The sequence below is a fragment of the Coregonus clupeaformis genome, chromosome 12, assembly GCF_020615455.1.
Source record: "Coregonus clupeaformis isolate EN_2021a chromosome 12, ASM2061545v1, whole genome shotgun sequence".
Taxonomy (NCBI): Eukaryota; Metazoa; Chordata; class Actinopteri; order Salmoniformes; family Salmonidae; genus Coregonus; species Coregonus clupeaformis.
The window spans coordinates 14,592,437-14,616,283 of record NC_059203.1 but is presented as its reverse complement, the minus strand read 5'-3'; the positions used below and the strand labels follow the sequence as shown (position 1 = coordinate 14,616,283).

Here is a 23,847-nt window from a genome sequence, read left to right as displayed (position 1 = left end):
ATTTTATTCCCCATACTTTTTCATATTGGTCCTCCGTGGGAATCTAACCCACAACCCTGGCGTTGCAAGCACCGTACTCTACCAACTGATACGCATCCTGCTGTCCCAACTGATACGCATCATGCTGTCCCAACTGATACGCATCATGCTGTCCCGACTGATACGCATCCTGCTGTCCCGACTGATACGCATCCTGCTGTCCCAACTGATACGCATCATGCTGTCCCGACAGATACGCATCATGCTGTCCCGACTGATACGCATCATGCTGTCCCGACTGATACGCATCATGCTGTCCCGACAGATACGCATCATGCTGTCCCGACTGATACGCATCATGCTGTCCCAACTGATACGCATCATGCTGTCCCGACTGATACGCATCATGCTGTCCCGACTGATACGCATCCTGCTGTCCCAACTGATACGCATCATGCTGTCCCAACTGATACGCATCATGCTGTCCCAACTGATACGCATCATGCTGTCCCAACTGATACGCATCATGCTGTCCCAACTGATACGCATCATGCTGTCCCAACTGATACGCATCATGCTGTCCCAACTGATACGCATCATGCTGTCCCAACTGATACGCATCATGCTGTCCCAACAGATACGCATCATGCTGTCCCGACTGATACGCATCATGCTGTCCCGACTGATACGCATCCTGCTGTCCCAACTGATACGCATCATGCTGTCCCAACTGATACGCATCATGCTGTCCCAACTGATACGCATCATGCTGTCCCAACTGATACACACATCATGCTGTCCCAACTGATACGCATCCTGCTGTCCCGACTGATACACACATCATGCTGTCCCAACTGATACACACATCATGCTGTCCCAACTGATACGCATCCTGCTGTCCCGACTGATACACACATCATGCTGTCCCGACTGATACACACATCATGCTGTCCCAACTGATACACACATCATGCTGTCCCGACTGATACGCATCCTGCTGTCCCGACTGATACGCATCATGCTGTCCCAACAGATACGCATCATGCTGTCCCAACAGATACGCATCCTGCTGTCCCGACTGATACACACATCATGCTGTCCCGACTGATACACACATCATGCTGTCCCAACTGATACACACATCATGCTGTCCCAACTGATACACACATCCTGCTGTCCCAACTGATACACACATCCTGCTGTCCCAACTGATACACACATCATGCTGTCCCAACTGATACACACATCATGCTGTCCCAACTGATACACACATCATGCTGTCCCAACTGATACACACATCATGCTGTCCCAACTGATACACACATCATGCTGTCCCAACTGATACACACATCATGCTGTCCCAACTGATACACACATCATGCTGTCCCAACTGATACACACATCATGCTGTCCCAACTGATACGCATCATGCTGTCCCAACTGATACACACATCATGCTGTCCCAACTGATACACATCATGCTGTCCCAACTGATACACATCATGCTGTCCCAACTGATACACATCATGCTGTCCCAACTGATACACATCATGCTGTCCCAACTGATACACATCATGCTGTCCCAACTGATACGCATCATGCTGTCCCAACTGATACACATCATGCTGTCCCAACTGATACACATCATGCTGTCCCAACTGATACACATCATGCTGTCCCAACTGATACACACCTCCACTTACGACAGTTAACAGAGTCAACTTATAAAACATGTTATCATTCATGAACCCTATAAATTGATACAAGTCAGTATTATCTGAGATATTTAAATTCTCCACAGCATCCTGCTATAGTCCTTCTGTTGTGATCTCCCTACGTTGATTTTCCTGAACCGTGTGATGTATGGCCGGTAGTACGAGGGCAGGCCCAGTAGGCTGTTCTCTATGTCCAGTACATGGCCGGTAGTACGAGGGCAGGCCCAGTAGGCTGTTCTCTATGTCCAGTACATGGCCGGTAGTACGAGGGCAGGCCCAGTAGGCTGTTCTCTATGTCCAGTACATGGCCGGTAGTACGAGGGTAGGCCCAGTAGGCTGTTCTCTATGTCCAGTACATGGCCGGTAGTACGAGGGTAGGCCCAGTAGGCTGTTCTCTATGTCCAGTACTTACGTTGATTTTCCTGAACTGTGTGATGTATGGCCGGTAGTACGAGGGCAGGCCCAGTAGGCTGTTCTCTATGTCCAGTATTTTACATGTGTTGTCTTCTATCACTATGTTAGAGGCATGGAGGTGGCCGTATGGAAAGCCCCTGTCATGGAGGAACTTCAGAACCTGATGGGAAAGAAACAGGAGAAGAGTTCAGATGGCATCACTCTGAACAGTGACATGTAGCAAACCAAGTGACTGGACTGCCATTGAGTGAAATAGGAATTAAGGACTGTGGCTTTAACAGTGACATGTAGTGTGACAATGACATTTAATAGCTACAGGGGGTGATGCTCTGAGGCTGATCCAGGAGGGTAATGTCCCTGATCCAGGGGGTGATATCCCTAATCCTGGGGGTGCTGTCCCTGATCCTGGGGGTGATGTCCCTGATCCTGGGGGTGATGCTCTGAGGCTGATCCAGGGGGGTGATGTCCCTGATCCTGGGGGTGATGCTCTGAGGCTGATCCAGGGGGGTGATGTCCCTGATCCTGGGGGTGCTGTCCCTGATCCTGGGGGTGCTGTCCCTGATCCTGGGGGTGCTGTCCCTGATCCTGGGGGTGCTGTCCCTGATCCTGGGGGTGCTGTCCCTGATCCTTGGGGTGCTGTCCCTGATCCTGGGGGTGCTGAACATGGCCTTGAGCTTTGTGTGTGTGTGTGTGTGTGTGTGCGTGATGTCATCAGGGATGGTTGAGGGGATAAAATATATTGAAAGACCACATTTTACAAATATTAGTGTTCATTCTTTCAGCGTGTGTGTACCTCCAGAATCTGTCGTCCGAAAGTCCTGATCTGCTGCAGCTCCAGCCCCTGGATCTTCCTGGGGTTGCAGTACTTCCTCATAAAGGCCTCTTTGGGCTTCACCTACAGTCAGGAACGAAAGCTTCAATTGAAAATGAACGAACATCGCAAAAATTTATCTGTATTATTATTATTATTATTATAGTGTTTTAACCCTTTACACTCCTACCCCTATATCTGTAGTATTATTATAGTGTTTTAACCCTTTACCCTCCTACTCCTATATCTGTAGTATTATTATAGTGTTTTAACCCTTTACCCTCCTACCCCTATATCTGTAGTATTATTATAGTGTTTTAACCCTTTACCCTCCTACCCCTATATCTGTAGTATTATTATAGTGTTTTAACCCTTTACCCTCCTACCCCTATATCTGTAGTATTATTATAGTGTTTTAACCCTTTACCCTCCTACCCCTATATCTGTAGTATTATTATAGTGTTTTAACCCTTTACCCTCCTACCCCTATATCTGTAGTATTATTATAGTGTTTTAACCCTTTACCCTCCTACCCCTATATCTGTAGTATTATTATAGTGTTTTAACCCTTTACCCTCCTACCCCTATATCTGTAGTATTATAGTGTTTTAACCCTTTACCCTCCTACCCCTATATCTGTAGTATTATTATAGTGTTTTAACCCTTTACACTCCTACCCCTATATCTGTAGTATTATTATAGTGTTTTAACCCTTTACCCTCCTACCCCTATATCTGTAGTATTATTATAGTGTTTTAACCCTTTACCCTCCTACCCCTATATCTGTAGTATTATTATAGTGTTTTAACCCTTTACACTCCTACCCCTATATCTGTAGCATACAGTAGAAGACTTCGGTGGGTACGGATATCTCGGTTCATCCAGGGTTTTTGGTTGGGGTATGTCCGGATTGTTATTGTGGGTACAACATCAGAATAGTCAACTTACACACAGCTCTGACACACACACACACACTTACCCCACCAGACATGCCACCAGGGATCTTTTCACAGCTCTGACACACACACACACACACACTTCCCCACCAGACATGCCACCAGGGGTCTTTTCACAGCCCTGACACACACACACTTACCCCACCAGACATGCCACTAGGGGTCTTTTCACAGCTCTGACACACACACACATTTACCCTACCAGACATGCCACCAGGGGTCTTTTCACAGCTCTGACACACACACACACACACACACCACCAGGGGTCTTTTCACAGTTCTGACAAACACACACTTACCCCACCAAACATGCCACCAGGGGTATTTTCATAGTCCGCAAATCCAGAATAAAGAAAGCGTACAGTATTATATAGAGCCATTATTGCATGCAACTCCCTTCCATCTCATATTGCTCAAATAAACAGCAAACCTGGTTTAAAAAAACAGATAAAGCAACACCTCACGGCACAACGCCTCTCCCCTATTTGACCTAGATAGTTTGTGTGTATGTATTGATACGTGCCTTTTTAAATTGATGTAGTTCTGTCCTTGAGCTGTTCTTGTCTATAAATGTTTTGTATTATGTCATGTTTCATGTTTTGTGTGGACCCCAGGAAGAGTAGCTGCTGCTTTTGCAACAGCTAATGGGGATCTTAATAAAATACCAAATACCAAAAATCAACACATTTCCTAATGAAGCCTGTGACTGACAATGTACTGTATATTCTTCAATTCTTCAATGTTGATGGGTCCTGGTGGATGAATCTTCGAACATAGTAGAATTAATATTCTAAAAACAGTTCTGCAGCATTGAGTCTGCCTCCTCAATTGCATTGTGAAAGCCTAACACTAATATCTTATTAGCTATTCATGTTGGCAATAGTCATGTTGGCAATAGAACAAGCTTTCAAATGATGCCCACCTGACGCAGATTGAGATTTATAAAATGGACTGTTTTTGGGTTGCGTAAACAACAACAGTAACTGTGTGATGGCGGGGATGCAGGGCTGTGTTCCAAAGAAAACAACTACAAGTGTGTTTGCTCTAGTTTCTCAACAGCACAGCTAGGAGAGCTCAATAGAGCGTCTTATGTTACTGAATGTATCCAGAGTACTTTCAGATTTCGTTATCAACAAATGCGCCGAAAAGTACAGTAAACGTAAAAATCAACAGTGTAACGTCTTGTCGGGTGAACTGTTGCATCCTCACCTTTTGGTCTAATCATTTCCATCATAATCTCCAAAACTGTTCCCGTTCAATTGCTACCGTGGTTACGCATACGCTTTTCATATTTCTTCTGTAAGACACATATCCATATTAGGCCATATTCCCAGGAGTGTAAAGGGTTAAGATCAACCAGAGAGCAGCACCATGGTCATGTTCAGTAAGAACCAAACAGGGAGGTATTTAGTTGAATTTGTCCAATAAGAAATGCTTTTTTTCTTCTTCTTTTTTGCTACGGTGTGTCCTAATGAACACAACCCAGCCTTGATGGTGCCTTTACCTTACATATGTGATCCCTCAGAGTGCCTTTTTCGTTAAACATCCTGATGACCAGAGCAGACAACTCACTGGTGCTGGCAAACGTCACCGGGTAGATGTACGGATTCTGGAGAGGAAAAACAACATCAGTAACTCAGCCGTTCTGTCCGTCTCAGTTCAGAGAGAGAGTCTACATACCAAATGGCACCCTATTCCCTATAGTGGAGTCCCAAATTATTGACCCCCTTGATAAAGATGAGAAAAAATTACTGTATAAAATAAATAATTATAATACTGAGCTATATAGATTTTGTTTAACAAGTAATATTTGTTCGATCTATAAAAGATAGACCCCTAAAGATTCTTAGAAATAAAGTAGTCAAAAGTGTAGTATTTGGTCCCATAGTCATAGCACGCAACGACTACATCAAACATGTCGGCTGCATTTGCACTTTGTTTTGGTTGTGTTTCAGATTAGTTTGTGTAATGGTAAATAATGTAGTCTGTCATTTTGTAATTTGTATTTTTGTAAATAAGAATAGAATTTGTTTCTAAAAATGTTTACGGATAATCCTGAATGAGTTGTGAATAATGATGAGTGAGAACGTTTTAGAGGGTCAAAGATCATACTCAAGACATGCTAACCTCCTGTGTTATTGGTCATGGTGACATGCTAACCTCCTGTGTTATTGGTCATGGTGACATGCTAACCTCCTGTGTTATTGGTCATGGTGACATGCTAACCTCCTGTGTTATTGGTCATGGTGACATGCTAACCTCCTGTGTTATTGGTAATGGTGACATGCTAACCTCCTGTGTTATTGGTAATGGTGAAACTGCAAATGCATCCAGCACGTTTCTAGAATCACAAGCTTGATGTAGTCGTTGCGTGCTAGGAATATGGGACCAAATACTACACTTTTGACTACTTTATTTCTAAGAATCTTTAAGGGGTGCCAATAATTTGACACCTATCTTTGACAACAAAATAATATTACTTGTTAAACAAAATATCCTTCTCTGAGCATTTATATTAGTATAAAATAATACAATTCCCCCATTTTTTTGGCGCATACAATATAGCTCAGTACTTGAATTCATAATTTTATACAGTAATTTTCAAGGGTGCCATTTGGAACGAAACCATGTTGAAGTATTAACCCGAGTCACAACACTTATCGTTTTAATTGGAAATTACTCGTGTTAACTTGGAAAGCGTGAATGGAGGGTAAGAGATGTTCAGCTGACTAAACTCATGCTTAGCATAGATAATGTCATCGTGTTTCTGTCGCGCTACAGACAGAGACAATGCCCCACACGGTACCCTATTCCCAACATAGCGCACTACTTTTGACTAGTGCCCATAGGGCTCTGATCAAACTTTGGTGCACTACACAGGGAACAGGGTGGCGTGAAGGACGCAGCCGGAGAGAGACGGGAGCACATTTTGAATCTGCACTCCGTTCAGCACAGGCAGTCACGCGATTTTCTCCACCCCATTTCTCTTACGTTTAACCCAAAATGGCACCGTATTCCCTACACAGTGCACTACTTTTGGATAGGGCCCATAGGAAATAGTATGCCATTTGGGATGTAACCTTAGGCTACAATTTACTGCTCCGGGAACTACAGAGAGAGAGCTTGAGAAAGTGTAAAAAGGTGTATACAGGAGTATGAGGGGGAAATGACATGATTCTTACTTCTGGTCAGGTGGTTAGATCAAAATGTAATCTAGCCCACACCAAAACAACTACACACCCATATTCTAAAACACACACTTGGTATTAAAATGTGTCATGGGAATATTTAGGATCAATACATTCATATTCAATTAGGAGTAAGTAACATTGCATAAGCACATTGATGTCGTCTATGTCTGTAATACACACGATTTCCAGCGTTCCGTTCGACACTCATTTGTAGGGGTTGACGGTCAACACATTTGATAGTGAATGTTCCGGATTGTTCTTATATATCTGTTGATAGTGGTTGACGCCAGAGTGGACACGTCATGTTATTGTATTGTGTGTTTACAGAAAATGTTTGATTAGGATATAAGGGGCCTGCTCAGAGAAATTAGACTTTTCTCTCTGTGACTATAACTGTATGATCTTACGCCCTCCTCGGAGGGGATATGTTTTACTGAGGGAGCTCAGGTAGCATTGGCAGGAAGGTTATTATCCCATCCCTAAAAAAACTAAAATGTTTTTTCGGCAAACTCCAAGGTCCTCTGATAATACTTCTCCCGTGTGAATCGTCGTCCCTGTGTTTTGAGGGATATTTCAGAGTTTAACAGGTGCTGTACCCAGTTTGGGTAAGAACATAGGAACAAATTGATGGTTAAAACAAAGTGCTATGCAGGCAGCCCACAGATGACTGATCTGTTTTTATCACATATCAACTTTCCTAGAGCCGTACTTCTCTTTTAAAAAGATGAAGTGGACGATATTGTGCCAATTAATTGATAAATTGCCAAATCCGTCAGGTATTTCAATGTCAGCGTAGGTTACAGTTCATGGTTGTTACTTTGACTTTCTGTGAACTGAAGGCCATTAGACCAATATTAGACTATCCCTAGACATTTGAAATATCTTCACGCCTAGAAGAGAGTCTCCAGGCATCCGTTATAACGGTCAGTTTTGAATTAGGAAAAACATTTATCACAGGGGCAGTTTGGTCAAAATAATCCCGTCCGAATCGTCCACTGGAAAAACACGGACATGCTGGGGTAATAATTACATAACCAACGTTCTATAGTAATACTAGACCCGTGCGAATAGGGCTATACTCCCCCGAATAGGGCTATACTCCCCCGAATAGGGCTATACTCCCCCTAAAGCAGCCCTTTGACTTGCTGAAGAGCTGACGTGTTCTTGTAGTCTGTACAGTACCAACAGACAGGCCCCACTGTGCCTTGTTTAGAGCTCCTCCAAGATTCAGTAACATTATTGACAGAACAGTTGTTCCTGATAGTGGATATCAGGGCCTTCTCTAGGAAGGCCTGGTACCTTGTTGACAGAACAGTTGTTCCTGATAGTGGATATCAGGGCCTTCTCTAGGAAGGCCTGGTACCTTGTTGACAGAACAGTTGTTCCTGATAGTGGATATCAGGGCCTTCTCTAGGAAGGCCTGGTACCTTGTTGACAGAACAGTTGTTCCTGATAGTGGATATCAGGGTCTTCTCTAGGAAGGCCTGGTAGACGACTTCTATGCCGATGCTGGATACTGTCTCCTTGTTGCAACTTGAATTAAACCAGATCGATTTTTGATTGACTTTATCAACGATTGTTCTCCTTTTTGTTTCACCTGGAAATGCCCTTTACAATATTAATCTGATTAGTATCATCTGATCACCATCTGATCATAGTTTGGTTGATTTTGTGATACCAGCCCAGTATTGTCCACAACAACAGATACAGGCCTATACAGTAAATTAAACTATTTGTTTAGTAAATAGAGATAGACAAATCAAAGTTTATTTGTCACAGCGGGCGTAAACGGTACAGTGAAATGCTGACTAGCCGCTATTCCTCAGTGCAGAATACATGTAAAGCAGCAAAGATAATCAATAGACAACACATAGATGAGGTACTAAGGCAGCTCCCTGGGTCCTGGTCTAAAGTAGTGCACTATAAAGGGAATAGGGTGCTATTTGGGATACAGCCTGTGTCTGGAACGCAGATGCAGTATTGTGGTTAGCAGACTATGATGGTTACATTCCTGTGGGGCAGCAGATTAAATCTGGGCAACAGGATTGTCTCTAAATAAAGAATGCATCAGACCAGCTCATTCCGGCAGTCAGGGGGCAGGTAGTTGATTCCGGCAGTCAGGGGGCAGGTAGTTGATTCCGGCAGTCAGGGGGCAGGTAGTTGATTCCGGCAGTCAGGGGGCAGGTAGTTGATTCCGGCAGTCAGGGGGCAGGTAGTTGATTCCGGCAGTCAGGGGGCAGGTCGTTGATTCCGGCAGTCAGGGGGCAGGTAATTGATTCCGGCAGTCAGGGGGCAGGTAATTGATTCCGGCAGTCAGGGGGCAGGTAATTGATTCCGGCAGTCAGGGGGCAGATAGTTGATTACGGCAGTCAGGGGGCAGGTCATTGATTCCGGCAGTCAGGGGGCAGGTCGTTGATTCCGGCAGTCAGGGGGCAGGTCGTTGATTCCGGCAGTCAGGGGGCAGGTCGTTGATTCCGGCAGTCAGGGGGCAGGTCGTTGATTCCGGCAGTCAGGGGGCAGGTAGTTGATTCCGGCAGTCAGGGGGCAGGTAGTTGATTCCGGCAGTCAGGGGGCAGGTAGTTGATTCCGGCAGTCAGGGGGCAGGTAGTTGATTCCGGCAGTCAGGGGGCAGGTAGTTGATTCCGGCAGTCAGGGGGCAGGTAATTGATTCCGGCAGTCAGGGGGCAGGTAGTTGATTCCGGCAGTCAGGGGGCAGGTAATTGATTCCGGCAGTCAGGGGGCAGGTAGTTGATTCCGGCAGTCAGGGGGCAGGTAATTGATTCCGGCAGTCAGGGGGCAGGTAGTTGATTCCGGCAGTCAGGGGGCAGGTAATTGATTCCGGCAGTCAGGGGGCAGGTAATTGATTCCGGCAGTCAGGGGGCAGGTAGTTGATTCCGGCAGTCAGGGGGCAGGTAGTTGATTCTGGCAGTCAGGGGGCAGGTAATTGTTTCCGGCAGTCAGGGGGCAGGTAGTGTGCTGTGAGGCCTCTTTTCAGAGAATATTCACACAGACAGCATTGGTAGGAGCTAGACGTTACATGCATACCGACAGTGGGCAGAAGAAATCTGCTACTAGAAATCTATTTTCAAAGATTATACGTACAGACTGGCTGGGTAGGAGCTTCATGGTCGACTGAAGATCTTTGTCTGACAGGAATTTATCTGGACCCAAATCAACCTGTGCAGCAACAAAACCACATAAACTTAACACATACTTTACCAGCCAAATACCTTCAGGTGATAACAACACAATATAATTAGTTTAGAACTATAAAATGCAGATACCAAAACAACAAGACTGTCGCCAGCAAGTCAAAACCAGTCAGCGCCTGGCCCAAGACAAGCTGCACCTACAGTATAAAACAACTTTTGATTCTACCTCTCTGTACTTGTAAAGTAGATATAAGATCACAATTAAGTTATACAATCATTTATTAAAGTACCAATAGCAATAGTAAACAGTAGACTCACCCAACTCAACACTTGTCGTTCCTTGGGTTGATCTTTGTTTTTGATTAAGAAATATTTCTTCCGTATCCTCCAGCCTGAAAGGTTATAAAATAAGTCCATTTTAATATCACATTTTCCTGATTAACAGTCCACTTAACATGTCAGGTTTTATCTGAGTCACAATGGTAAGTTCATGGTCAAATAGAGATGGTGCATTTAACCAATCAATTTAGCCCACCTAATTATGAAATCAATTCACTTTATTTACAAAAGCACTTCAAGGCTATCTGAGCTTTAAAAGCACTTGAAGGTTTTCTGCCCATACTAATAATAAGCATCAGGTCTGTCATTCCCATTTGAGAGCAGTGACGTGAAATTAAAATTTCCCCCTTTTTTACTCCTGAAGCAGTGGAGGAGGAACGACATTCAACAGGCATCCACGTGACACAGCAGTTACCTCAGGGAACGTTTCCTGCCACTTGTACGATCACTCCTAATATAAGAATACTGAGTCTTCTCATAATCTTTAATTCTATAAATCTCTACAATTTTATTATACAGCCTTAATATTCTATTTTTAGAGCTTTATTATCATGCTATTACAGCCGTATTATAACGCTACTATATCTGTATTATCATGTTATTACAGCCGTATTATAACGCTATTATATCTGTATTATCATGTTATTACAGCCGTATTATAACGCTATTATATCTGTATTATCATGTTATTACAGCCGTATTATAACGCTATTATATCTGTATTATCATGTTATTACAGCCGTATTATAACGCTATTATATCTGTATTATCATGTTATTACAGCCGTATTATAACGCTATTATATCTGTATTATCATGTTATTACAGCCGTATTATAACGCTATTATATCTGTATTATCATGTTATTACAGCCGTATTATAACGCTATTATATCTGTATTATCATGTTATTACAGCCGTATTATAACGCTATTATATCTGTATTATCATGTTATTACAGCCGTATTATAACGCTATTATATCTGTATTATCATGTTATTACAGCCGTATTATAACGCTATTATATCTGTATTATCATGTTATTACAGCCGTATTATAACGCTATTATATCTGTATTATCATGTTATTACAGCCGTATTATAACGCTATTATATCTGTATTATAATGTTATTACAGCCGTATTATAACGCTACTATATCTGTATTATCATGTTATTACAGCCGTATTATAACGCTATTATATCTGTATTATCATGTTATTACAGCCGTATTATAACGCTACTATATCTGTATTATCATGTTATTACAGCCGTATTATAACGCTATTATATCTGTATTATCATGTTATTACAGCCGTATTATAACGCTATTATATCTGTATTATCATGTTATTACAGCCGTATTATAACGCTATTATATCTGTATTATCATGTTACTTATTGCTGCTATTTTTATTGACTTGGCCAAAGCTTTTGATGCGGTTGACCATTCCATTCTTGTGGGCCGGCTGAGGAGTATTGGTGTCTCTGAGGGGTCTTTGGCCTGGTTTGCTAACTACCTCTCTCAAAGAGTGAAATCCTCCTGTAGCTCAGTTGGTAGAGCATGGCGCTTGCAACGCCAGGGTTGTGGGTTCGATTCCCACGGGGGGCCAGTATGAAAAATGTATGCACTCACTAACTGTAAGTCGCTCTGGATAAGAGCGTCTGCTAAATGACTAAAATGTAAAATGTCATAACATCTGGTGTCTCAGCCACTGCCTGTCACCAAGGGAGTACCCCAAGGCTCCATCCTCGGCCCCACGCTCTTCTCAATTTACATCAACAACACAGCTCAGGCAGTAGGAAGCTCTCCCATCCATTTATATGCAGATAATACAGTCTTATACTCAGCTGGCCCCTCCCTGGATTTTGTGTTAAACGCTCTACAACAAAGCTTTTTTTAGTGTCCAACAAGCTTTCTCTGCCCTTAACCTTGTTCTGATCACCTCCAAAACAAAGGTCATGTGGTTTGGTAAGAAGAATGCCCCTCTCCCCACCGGTGTGATTACTTCCTCTGAGGGTTTAGAGCTTGAGGTAGTCACCTCATACAAGTCCTTGGGAGTACGACTAGACGGTACACTGTCCTTCTCTCAGAACATATCAAAGCTGCAGGCTAAGGTTAAATCTAGACTTGGTTTCCTCTATCGTAATCGCTCCTCTTTCACCCCAGCTGCCAAACTAACCCTGATTCAGATGACCATCCTACCCATGCTAGATTACGGAGACGTAATTTATAGATCGGCAGGTAAGGGTGGTCTCGAGCGGCTAGATGTTCTTTACCATTCGGCCATCAGATTTGCCACCAACGCTCCTTACAGGACACATCACTGCACTCTATACTCCTCTGTAAACTGGTCATCTCTGTATACCCGTCGCAAGACCCACTGGTTGATGCTTATTTATAAAACCCTGTTAGGCCTCACTCCCCCTATCTGAGATACCTACTGCAGCCCTCATCCTCCACATACAACACCCGTTCTGCCAGTCACATTCTGTTAAATGTCCCCAAAGCCCACACATCCCTGGGTCGCTCCTCTTTTCAGTTCACTGCAGCTAGCGACTGGAACGAACTGCAAAAAACACTCAAACTGGACAGTTTTATCTCCATCTCTTCATTCAAAGACTCAATCATGGACACTCTTACTGCCAGTTGTGGCTGCTTCGTGTGATGTATTGTTGTCTCTACCTTCTTGCCCTTTGTGCTGTTGTCTGTGCCCAATAATGTTTGTACCATGTTTTGTGCTTCTACCATGTTGTGCTGCTGCCATGTTGTGTTGTCGTCTTAGGTCTCTCTTTATGTAGTGTTGTGGTGTCTCTCTTTATGTAGTGTTGTGGTGTCTCTCTTTATGTAGTGTTGTGGTGTCTCTCTTTATGTAGTGTTGTGGTGTCTCTCTTTATGTAGTGTTGTGGTGTCTCTCTTTATGTAGTGTTGTGGTGTCTCTCTTTATGTAGTGTTGTGGCGTCTCTCTTTATGTAGTGTTGTGGTGTCTCTCTTTATGTAGTGTTGTGGTGTCTCTCTTTATGTAGTGTTGTGGCGTCTCTCTTTATGTAGTGTTGTGGTGTCTCTCTTTATGTAGTGTTGTGGTGTCTCTCTTTATGTAGTGTTGTGGCGTCTCTCTTTATGTAGTGTTGTGGTGTCTCTCTTTATGTAGTGTTGTGGTGTCTCTCTTTATGTAGTGTTGTGGCGTCTCTCTTTATGTAGTGTTGTGGCGTCTCTCTTTATGTAGTGTTGTGGTGTCTCTCTTTATGTAGTGTTGTGGCGTCTCTCTTTATGTAGTGTTGTGGTGTCTCTCTTTATGTAGTGTTGTGGCGTCTCTCTTTATGTAGTGTTGTGGTGTCTCTCTTTATGTAGTGTTGTGGTGTCTCTCTTTATGTAGTGTTGTGGTGTCTCTCTTTATGTAGTGTTGTGGTGTCTCTCTTTATGTAGTGTTGTGGTGTCTCTCTTTATGTAGTGTTGTGGTGTCTCTCTTTATGTAGTGTTGTGGTGTCTCTCTTTATGTAGTGTTGTGGTGTCTCTCTTTATGTAGTGTTGTGGTGTCTCTTTATGTAGTGTTGAGTGTTGTGGTGTCTCTCTTTATGTAGTGTTGTGGCGTCTCTCTTTATGTAGTGTTGTGGTGTCTCTCTATATGTAGTGTTGTGGTGTCTCTCTTTATGTAGTGTTGTGGTGTCTCTCTTTATGTAGTGTTGTGGCGTCTCTCTTTATGTAGTGTTGTGGTGTCTCTCTTTATGTAGTGTTGTGGCGTCTCTCTTTATGTAGTGTTGTGGCGTCTCTCTATATGTAGTGTTGTGGTGTCTCTCTTTATGTAGTGTTGTGGCGTCTCTCTTTATGTAGTGTTGTGGTGTCTCTCTATATGTAGTGTTGTGGTGTCTCTCTTTATGTAGTGTTGTGGCGTCTCTCTTTATGTAGTGTTGTGGTGTCTCTTTATGTAGTGTTGTGGTGTCTCTCTTTATGTAGTGTTGTGGTGTCTCTCTTTATGTAGTGTTGTGGCGTCTCTCTTTATGTAGTGTTGTGGTGTCTCTTTATGTAGTGTTGTGGTGTCTCTCTTTATGTAGTGTTGTGGTGTCTCTCTTTATGTAGTGTTGTGGTGTCTCTCTTTATGTAGTGTTGTGGCGTCTCTCTTTATGTAGTGTTGTGGCGTCTCTCTTTATGTAGTGTTGTGGTGTCTCTCTTTATGTAGTGTTGTGGCGTCTCTCTTTATGTAGTGTTGTGGTGTCTCTCTTTATGTAGTGTTGTGGCGTCTCTCTTTATGTAGTGTTGTGGCGTCTCTCTTTATGTAGTGTTGTGGCGTCTGTCTTTATGTAGTGTTGTGGTGTCTCTCTTTATGTAGTGTTGTGGTGTCTCTCTTTATGTAGTGTTGTGGCGTCTCTCTTTATGTAGTGTTGTGGTGTCTCTCTTTATGTAGTGTTGTGGTGTCTCTCTTTATGTAGTGTTGTGGCGTCTCTCTTTATGTAGTGTTGTGGCGTCTCTCTTTATGTAGTGTTGTGGTGTCTCTCTTTATGTAGTGTTGTGGCGTCTCTCTTTATGTAGTGTTGTGGCGTCTCTCTTTATGTAGTGTTGTGGCGTCTCTCTTTATGTAGTGTTGTGGTGTCTCTCTTTATGTAGTGTTGTGGTGTCTCTCTTTATGTAGTGTTGTGGCGTCTCTCTTTATGTAGTGTTGTGGCGTCTCTCTTTATGTAGTGTTGTGGTGTCTCTCTTTATGTAGTGTTGTGGCGTCTCTCTTTATGTAGTGTTGTGGTGTCTCTCTTTATGTAGTGTTGTGGCGTCTCTCTTGTTGTGATGTGTGTTTTGTCCTATATATATTTTTTTTTAATCGCAGCCCCCGTCCCTGCAGGAGGCCTTTTGCCTTTTGGTAGGCCGTCATTGTAAATAAGAATTTGTTCTTAACTGACTTGCCTAGTTAAATAAAGGTTAAATAAATAAATAAATAAAATAAATAAACTTACCGATGTCTTTCAAAGGCTCCACCACCTCCCACTTGGGATCTGACCTGAAGAACATGGACACCTGCTGTAAGGCGATTTCTGTAGAGGAGAAGAGATGGGGCTCAGTTTAACAACCATACCGAAAAACAACTATTACCCAATTTATCAACAAAAAAAATACTAACAAAAATATATATATATATGGGATAATAGTAGTTTGAAATATGAATATATTTGACTCTTTTAGAGGCGCTCTCACACCAGGGTTTCCGTTAGCTGGTAATAGCCGTCTTTTGGCCGATAACAAAATAGAAAAGCCAATAAATAAAAATAGTGAAATCCCATTGTGAAATAATGTTTTTAGCCTCTTGACTGATGGAGTACCAGTCGACCGGTCAGGCTTATTGGTCTATAGGTTAATTTGCATAATTTAATGGAATTAAATTGGTGCGTGTCTACAGTATATTCGTTATGTATCTTATTTATCACACGCATACAGATACGGAGCCTTGGAGCGGAAAATCTGTCAGACAGCGAGAGAGCAGCTGCTGCATCTTTAACAGCAAACGTAGGCAACCGAAGGCAGGCCAAAGTCAGACCATATCCGTGGAGCCAATTATTTCATATCAACTTTCTTTCGTTGTCCAGTAGCCAAAGGCACAATCCTAGTCGACCTTTCCAGCGATGGGGGAGAGTAGACTGACAGACTAGTGATTTTTGCTGTTCGTTACTCGTCTTGTTGGCTGAGGAAAAGTAAATGTGACCAGTTATTCTAACATCTTCAAAGTGCGCGTCAGAAGTCGGTAAGAAGGACGCGCACATCGTTGCATCTTCGACTAGCATGTTCTGTTAATACGAATGACCATAATCTAAATGTGATTTCTGTCATTCTGAGCACCGTGGGCGGACGCCCTAATCAGGTTACGCGCCCAATGCGTATGGGTCTGGTACATTTCTCAAATGTCCGGTAAATTAAAAAATGCTGCCGGTCAAACATCCGGCGCCATATTTTCTTAACAGAAACCCTGCGTCACACCCCACAACCTCAACCCTAAGAGGTCACACACCTGTGTAGTTGGCAGAGTAGTTGTTGGTGTCGAGGAACTTCTTGACCAGTTGGCAGGTGGCTAGGATGTGATGCTGGGTAATAAAGTCTAGGTAGACCTGTAGTCCTCTCTGTCTCTCTGCTATGAACTCCCTGTCCATGTTACCTAGCAACTTCTTAGGTGGTAGAGGTAAGCTGACGCCAGAGACCTGGGGGGTAGAGGGATGGGTAGCGAGAGGGAGAGAACGATAGAATGAGCGAGAGAGAGAATGAGGAGAGAGAGAGAGAGAGAGAGAGAGAGAGAGAGAGAGAGTTAAAGAGAGAGTTAAAGAGAGAGAGAGAGAGAGAGAGAGAGAGAGAGAGAGAGAGAGAGAGAGAGAGAGAGAGAGAGAGAGAGAGAGTTAAAGAGAGACAGAGAGAAAGAGAGAGATCGAGTTCACACATAGGAATGTAGAGTTCATTGAATGAATAATCGTCAGGAAACGAGCTAGTAAAACCTCAGCAGAAACCTCAGCTTCCTCTTAACAATGGCTTCTCAACAATTAGTAATGACCAAAAAAGATTAGTCAGTGTGTTCATAAAAACACAAAGACTGCATCCCAAATGGCACCCTATTCTCATAGGGTTCTGGTCAAAAGTAGTGAGCTATGTAGGGAATTGGGTGCCATTTGGAACGCAGACAGAAAGATGTGGTGCGGGAAAAGATACTTGTGACCTTTTTGTACCGGTGAAAGTCAAGCTGCACTTACCAACAAACTGCTATTCAGCATATCAAAGTCACTGTATCGCTTTATGACCTGCAACAATAAGAAACTTGTTGTATTGGGGGGAAACAACAACCAAAGGCTTCTTTCTTGAGGTTGAGAGAGCTCAGTCAAAAAGGTAAAAATAGATTTATAATCTTATTTACAGTACACAACATGAAAATGTGTTGTGTTGAAGAACAAAAAGTATCATTGAGGTAAGGTTGAGGTTTAAGTAGGCTAAAAATAGATTCTTATTTACCTGCCAACTGTTTTCTGTAGTCACACCCCTCTGTACTCGGATGATGTATTCCTGGACAAGAAATGAAAAAAAGACAATATGATTCCACTATATTATATACACAGTGAGCTCCAACAGTGCTGGGACAGTGACAAACGTGTTGTTTTTAGGCTCTGTACGCCAGCACAAATATCATACCCCCAAGACATGCTAACCTCTCACCATTACAATAACAGGGGAGGTTAGCATTTTATATCGTATCCCCAAGACATGCTACCCTCTCACCATTACAATAACAGGGGAGGTTAGCATTTTATATCATACCCCCAAGACATGCTAACCTCTCACCATTACAATAACAGGGGAGGTTAGCATTTTATATCGTATCCCCAAGACATGCTACCCTCTCACCATTACAATAACAGGGAGGTTAGCATTTTATATCATACCCCCAAGACATGCTAACCTCTCACCATTACAATAACAGGGGAGGTTAGCATTTTTATATCATACCCCCCAAGACATGCTAACCTCTCACCATTACAATAACAGGGGAGGTTAGCATTTTATATCGTATCCCCAAGACATGCTACCCTCTCACCATTACAATAACAGGGGAGGTTAGCATTTTATATCATACCCCCAAGACATGCTAACCACTCACCATTACAATAACAGGGGAGGTTAGCATTTTATATCATACCCCCAAGACATGCTAACCTCTCGCCATTACAATAACAGGGGAAGTTAGCATTTTATATCATACCCCCAAGACATGCTAACCTCTCGCCATTACAATAACAGGGGAGGTTAGCATTTTATATCATACCCCCAAGACATGCTAACCTCTCACCATTACAATAACAGGGGAGGTTAGCATTTTTGGGGAGGTATGATATTTGTGCGTCTTTCTCACTCATCATTATTCACGATTAATTCAGGATTATCTGTAACCATGGTAGCATCCACATTAATGTAGAAGTGTTTAGAAACACATTCTATTCCTATTTACAATAAAAGTGACTCCAAAATGACACAATATATTATTTACCATGAATTCCTATTGGGCACAAAATAATCTGAAACACAACCAAAACAAACAGTAAATGCATCCAACAAATCTGTGGAGTCACAATCTTGATCTAGTCAGTGTTTCAATAAAATTTCCCCCCTGGGGACAAAGGTTTACTGAACTGAAGGCCTACTTTTCTAGATGAAAAAATATGAAAAAGATGACTATTAGAAATGTTTATTGATAACTAAGGCCTACTTTCTCCTTGCCTGGATCCATAATGAAATTATAATGAATATTTTTCACTTTTCATCAAACTTCGAAACGGAAGGATTGCGTTAGGATCCAGGCTAACTTTCCCTGCCTTATGTGAGGCATGGCTAACTGAGATGAACTTGCTGTAGTCTGCTTGTCATGCCCGACTCATGTGATTCCTCCGTGATAAAGTTACCTCCACAGCACAGCAGTCAGGGATAAAAGGAGATGACACAGAACAAGAAATACCAGAAGGGGTAAAGCCCCTCAGAACATGGCAAGACTGTTCTGATAGTTCTATTTCTATGGGAGAGGACACAGCGGTAAGCAACCTTCATCCGTCTCGAACGATGTCTCACTCCAGGTCACAATGTTCTATGACGATAAACACGTATGTTTCACTGCATATTTAGTTAACCAGGGACATATTTCACAGAGCAGGTGTGCTGATCTAAGATGAGTGTTGCCTTTCAGATCATAACGAATCAGATTACATGGAGACCTGATCCCAGATCAGCACTTCTACTCCGATACTCTTTATTTGAATACTAGGTTCCCCAAATCATTCACTACAGCTGAAGGCTAACACTATAGGCCTGAGTGGGGTGGTACTGTGGCTACATCTCAAATGGCACCCTATTCCCTTAACAGCGCACTACTTCTGACCACTACCCTATAGGCCCTGATCAAAAGTAGTGCACTACATAGACAATAGGGTGCCATTTGGGACACAACTAAAGGTCTGACAGTTGTGACACGGTAGTACGGTGGCTGGAATAACACAAGCAAAGGGTCCAAAGGTCTGGCTTAAACCTCACCAGGATCATCCACTGCAGGCCACTTGAACGCCACTGAGCCTCAGCTATATACCATTCACATAAACATTATTGTTCATCGTGCTAAAGGTGATACATTCAGGCTGGCAGCAAACGGTGGTACATCCCAGTTCAAAACAACTACACCTGAGTGTATAATTAAGTATTTTTTTTTTTTTTACATTCAATTCACATCAGAGGGGGCACCTGCTCATAAGGGGCAACTGCCTCCTCAGATTTGTCCTGTAAAAAAAAAAAAAATCTGAAATAATACTAGCCACCTAGCAGTTTTATGAAGTTGGCTTTAGCTAGCCCAGATAGTTTTCCAATCAATCAAGTTAGAGTGGCAAGGTTGGTAGACTCTAGATAAGCAAGCAATAACTAGATGTACTGAATAAGACTCACATTCCTTTCAATCTTTTACCCAGATTTTTAGCAGAGAAGCATCGTTTCTAAAAGATTGAGACAGCTCACGAGCAGAGGAGGCTGGTGGGAGGTGTTATAGGAGGACATGCTCGTAATGGCTAGAATGGAATAACCGGAAAGGTGTCAAACGTGGTTTCCATGTTTGATACCCGTTCCATTCCAGCCATTGCAATGAACCTGTCCTCCTATAGCTCATCCCACCAGCCTCCTCTGCACAAGAGGTACACTTAACATGCAGACCACACCCCTCGCGTTGCAAAATAAAATGTACACATACATGTTATTCAATCATTGCACCCACACTGCTCGCGCATCAACTAGCATCTGTGTAGCCAGGCACTAATATAGAACTTGGTTCTATTTGTGATGCTTGAGGCCCTGCAAGTCCCGCCTCTCCCATCTCCTCATTGGGTTTTAGGAGCATATTCCCATGTGGGTGATTGAAAGATGAACTGAGGTCCACACTCCAGTCCAGTTGGTGGTGGCGATGCACCTTAAAGTTGGTTGCCAACCCCAATATAAAATCCAAAGAAGAAGCGATTACTAGAAATAACTCGATTTACCCTTTTATCTGTGGATTAATTGTCAGGGTAGAGGACCTTGTGCATTTTGTAAAATAACAACCCAATGTTTATACAAATTAGATAGCAACAGCAAGCCATACATGTTTAATGCTTTTCGACCTGTCCCCAAATTAATATAGTTGGTTCAGAGTTCGTTTTTATATTTCAACTGGCGTGTCCTGATCGTGTCTGGTGTGGGTGGACAAAAATAAATATGCCCATGCGAGCAAGCGGTCTCGTCAGCATATAAAATATGCAGAAAAATATGTATATATATTATTATTTTTTACATTGAATTAAGCGTAATGATTATGGCTCTAGATTGGTCTTTGAAAAATGCTAAATAAAAATGGTATCCACGAGTTCATCTGACTTTGGGAAAGTAGAGAAAAGGGCATCATTGCCAATAAACCCGAAGTACCCAGCCATCCTCAAGTACTTTGTGGCTCCTCAGATTTTTGGGGTGCATGACGGCCCTGGTTCGAATCCATATTATCTAGTTAGCTGTAGGCTACCTTAAGTTATCACTTCACCCTGACCTCACCCAACACAATGGTATCATCAATATGTGGCATTTTGTTTGGCAGTGCTTATTGTGAAAGACTCAACCATGACAACGACAGGAAGACTCCAACCAGCTCACATTCCACAAACCACCATCACAGACTATTTAGCAAAAGGCCCCATAAGCGATACATTGCATTTGAGTTAGGTGTCTAACTAACAGCTGTCATTGTTAAGACAGGAAGAAAAGAGCTGTTAGGTTAGTTAAACGTTTGCTCATTTTACTCTGTTTGCTTCCGTTTGGTTCTTAAAACGGTAAACGACTTCCGTAATGAATGCACCCCTAAGCTAAACTAGCTACAGTAACTAGCTAAATAGTTAGCAGCTGAGCTAACTATCCAGATGACTGTCAAAATGTCAACAAGCGATTCAATGGCAACCGTTTTTACAGCGACCTGGTTGATAAACCCTTTCCAACACATGCAGTAAACAACCGGTAATGTTAAAGACCAGCAACGACACCGGTTTATAGAAGCGGTCTGACACCATAAATAGCTGTTTGTTAAACCTTCGCCGTGATAAATTAGCTAGCTAACGTTAGCTAACTACTTCCGCGGCTTGTCCGTGCCTGACCGAACCAGACTCACCGTGTGAGAATTTAGATTTTGGCTGGCCTCGATCAGCGCTGTAAGGGCCACCGTATCATCCAACAGCACCCTTCCCGGGGACTGCTTCTCCAAAAACGCCATCCCGGCGCCCGATCAGTAACGAACCCAACGATAAAACACCTCTGGGGTGGGGAAACCAACGCAGGTTAGACGCGCAGTCCAGCTAGCCGACTAAGCTAGCTGAGTATTTCGTCAGAAATGAGAGCAGGAAGCGCAGGGCTGACACTTTGACAGAATAGATTCCGACCCTGCGCTTGGTAACAGCTGCACTGGGGTCAGACAGACTTCCTGTTTAGATTAAAACACGACTGAGCCAGCGAGAGTTATGGCTAGGAAAACCTATCTCAAACCAGGGATGAGGAGATTGAAACATCTGGTCGTTTTTTTTTTTTTTTTAGCAGTCTTTCAATCTTCTCAGTGTAACAGTTGGGATAATAGGACCATTTGGAGTACAACACATTTATTTATCATCTCTGGATTGAGCTACATTTTCTAAACCATATACGATCTTGCGTCGGCTCTGCAGGTGTTTTAATCTAAACAGGAAATCTGTCTGACCCCAGTGCGGCTGTAAGTAAGCGTAGGGGTCGGAATCTATTATGGCTGGCTGTTGACATCCGACCAAGTTCAGGGCTGGTAATGGGGCTAGTAGATAGTGCATAGCTGCCTGCAGGTACACGCCCCCAGTCAAGGGATTGAGACAGCAAACGGTCGGAGTTTTTTATTTCACAAAACAGGTTTGGCCATACATTTGGTCATCTGATTAGGAAACACATTTCGAATAAATACAAAAATAGGGTTGGAAATATCTATGAAGTATATGTCCATGTGTGATTAACTAGGAGTTTATATTTATCACTAAATAAATAATACAAAATGCATAGTAGGCAGCCTTTAAAATGCTTAGATTCAATTTATTTGGAACTCAGGTATGCCTACATACATTGACCTAGGTCTTCATAATGCAATTTATTTAACAACTGCTAAGAAGGATCTTTGATCAAACAAAAGTAGCCAAAAATTCAATAAATCATTTAACTTAAGAACATTGGGCACAATTATTTGTAATACAAGAGCACAAGACCATAACAGTTATCAGAAAATTAAGAACACACACACACAAAACAAGGACCATTCCAATGCCACTGATTTAACAGGCATTTGTCAGAAGATGCTTTGGAGAGGCAGTGAGGCACATCCCACAACATAGACATCTCTGAGCTGTTCCTAGAGAGATCCGTGAGACGGATACATTGTCTATCACACAGGTACCCAGCGATACAAACATAAAAACGATATCCAAGAGCCAGTTAAACAAAAAGTACTTTTCAGCAGGTTCACCACAACATTTTTTTTTTAAATCCCTGCCCGCCAGAACCAAATCACACGTTAGCTCAAGTCTGTCATGTCAAGAGATACTACAATATTCTCCACCAACTAGCCTCAAATGCAGTCCGTTAGTGCTGTTTGGCATGACAAGGAGTGGAATGTTAGCACAAACGGAGTGGGATTTGAGGCTACAATATTCCCTCCAACTTAACATCATCGCGCCCTTGGTTGCTGATCCTCTGGCATCATAATCATGACCTCCCCCTCCATGACCACTTTATCTTTGACAGAGCAGGTCACTGCGATGAAGGCGAACGACATCTTGATCTTCTTCACCTCTGCCTCAGCCAGCACCTCCTCCCCGATGTACAGCGGCGCCGGGAACCTGATCTCCTGGTACAGGAAGACACAGCCGCTCCCCGGCATCTTGGTCCCCAGGATGGCCGAGATCAGTCCATTTATCAGCACGCCATGGACGATGGGCATCTCGAACGACGTGGTCTTGGCGTAGGTCGGGTCAAGGTGAATGGGGTTTACGTCCCCGGTGAGCTCGGCGAAGAGCGCCACGTCCCTGGCGCTGAAGGCCTTGGTGAGCGAGGCCCGCTCCCCGACATGGAGGTGACGTGGCTGGGGTAACGTAGCCAACGGCAGGGGGCCCCTGGCCCTTTGAATGCGGTTAAGGGCTGCAGAGTTGAAAGCAGAGCACAAATGTTGTTTACTAAAGAAATTTCTGAAAATGAAGCTCATTCTAGGTTTTTGTTTTGTCTGGT

General features: G+C 43.1%; 2 protein-coding genes across 5 annotated transcripts in view; both read right to left on the bottom strand.

The window, feature by feature from the left end:
• pxk (PX domain containing serine/threonine kinase) overlaps positions 1–22,035 on the bottom strand; it is a 46,820-nt gene extending 24,785 nt beyond the window's left edge. For 2 of the 4 annotated variants that reach the window (XR_006661598.1, XM_045223710.1), the window contains exons 1-10: positions 21,728–22,034; positions 17,527–17,577; positions 17,271–17,318; positions 16,544–16,730; positions 15,498–15,575; positions 10,537–10,610; positions 10,169–10,243; positions 5,380–5,484; positions 2,902–3,003; positions 2,107–2,268 (exon numbers count right to left, since the gene is read on the bottom strand). Coding sequence is in view for 3 of the 4 variants with exons in the window: in XM_045223710.1 (XP_045079645.1) it covers positions 2,107–2,268; positions 2,902–3,003; positions 5,380–5,484; positions 10,169–10,243; positions 10,537–10,610; positions 15,498–15,575; positions 16,544–16,730; positions 17,271–17,318; positions 17,527–17,577; positions 21,728–21,829 (984 nt within the window). In the remaining variant the exon portion in view is untranslated. Of the gene's footprint in view, positions 1–2,106; positions 2,269–2,901; positions 3,004–5,379; positions 5,485–10,168; positions 10,244–10,536; positions 10,611–15,497; positions 15,576–16,543; positions 16,731–17,270; positions 17,319–17,526; positions 17,578–21,727 lie in introns of all 4 variants that reach the window. The other 2 variants (XM_045223711.1, XM_045223712.1) reach the window with 1 other exon arrangement.
• A 606-nt stretch (positions 22,036–22,641) lies between these two features.
• LOC121577864 (hydroxyacyl-thioester dehydratase type 2, mitochondrial-like) lies at positions 22,642–23,824 on the bottom strand. The gene has a single exon (XM_041891809.2). It carries the CDS (start codon positions 23,822–23,824, stop codon positions 23,291–23,293), a length of 534 nt encoding a protein of 177 aa, XP_041747743.1. The 3' UTR covers positions 22,642–23,290.
• Positions 23,825–23,847: the final 23 nt, after the last annotated feature.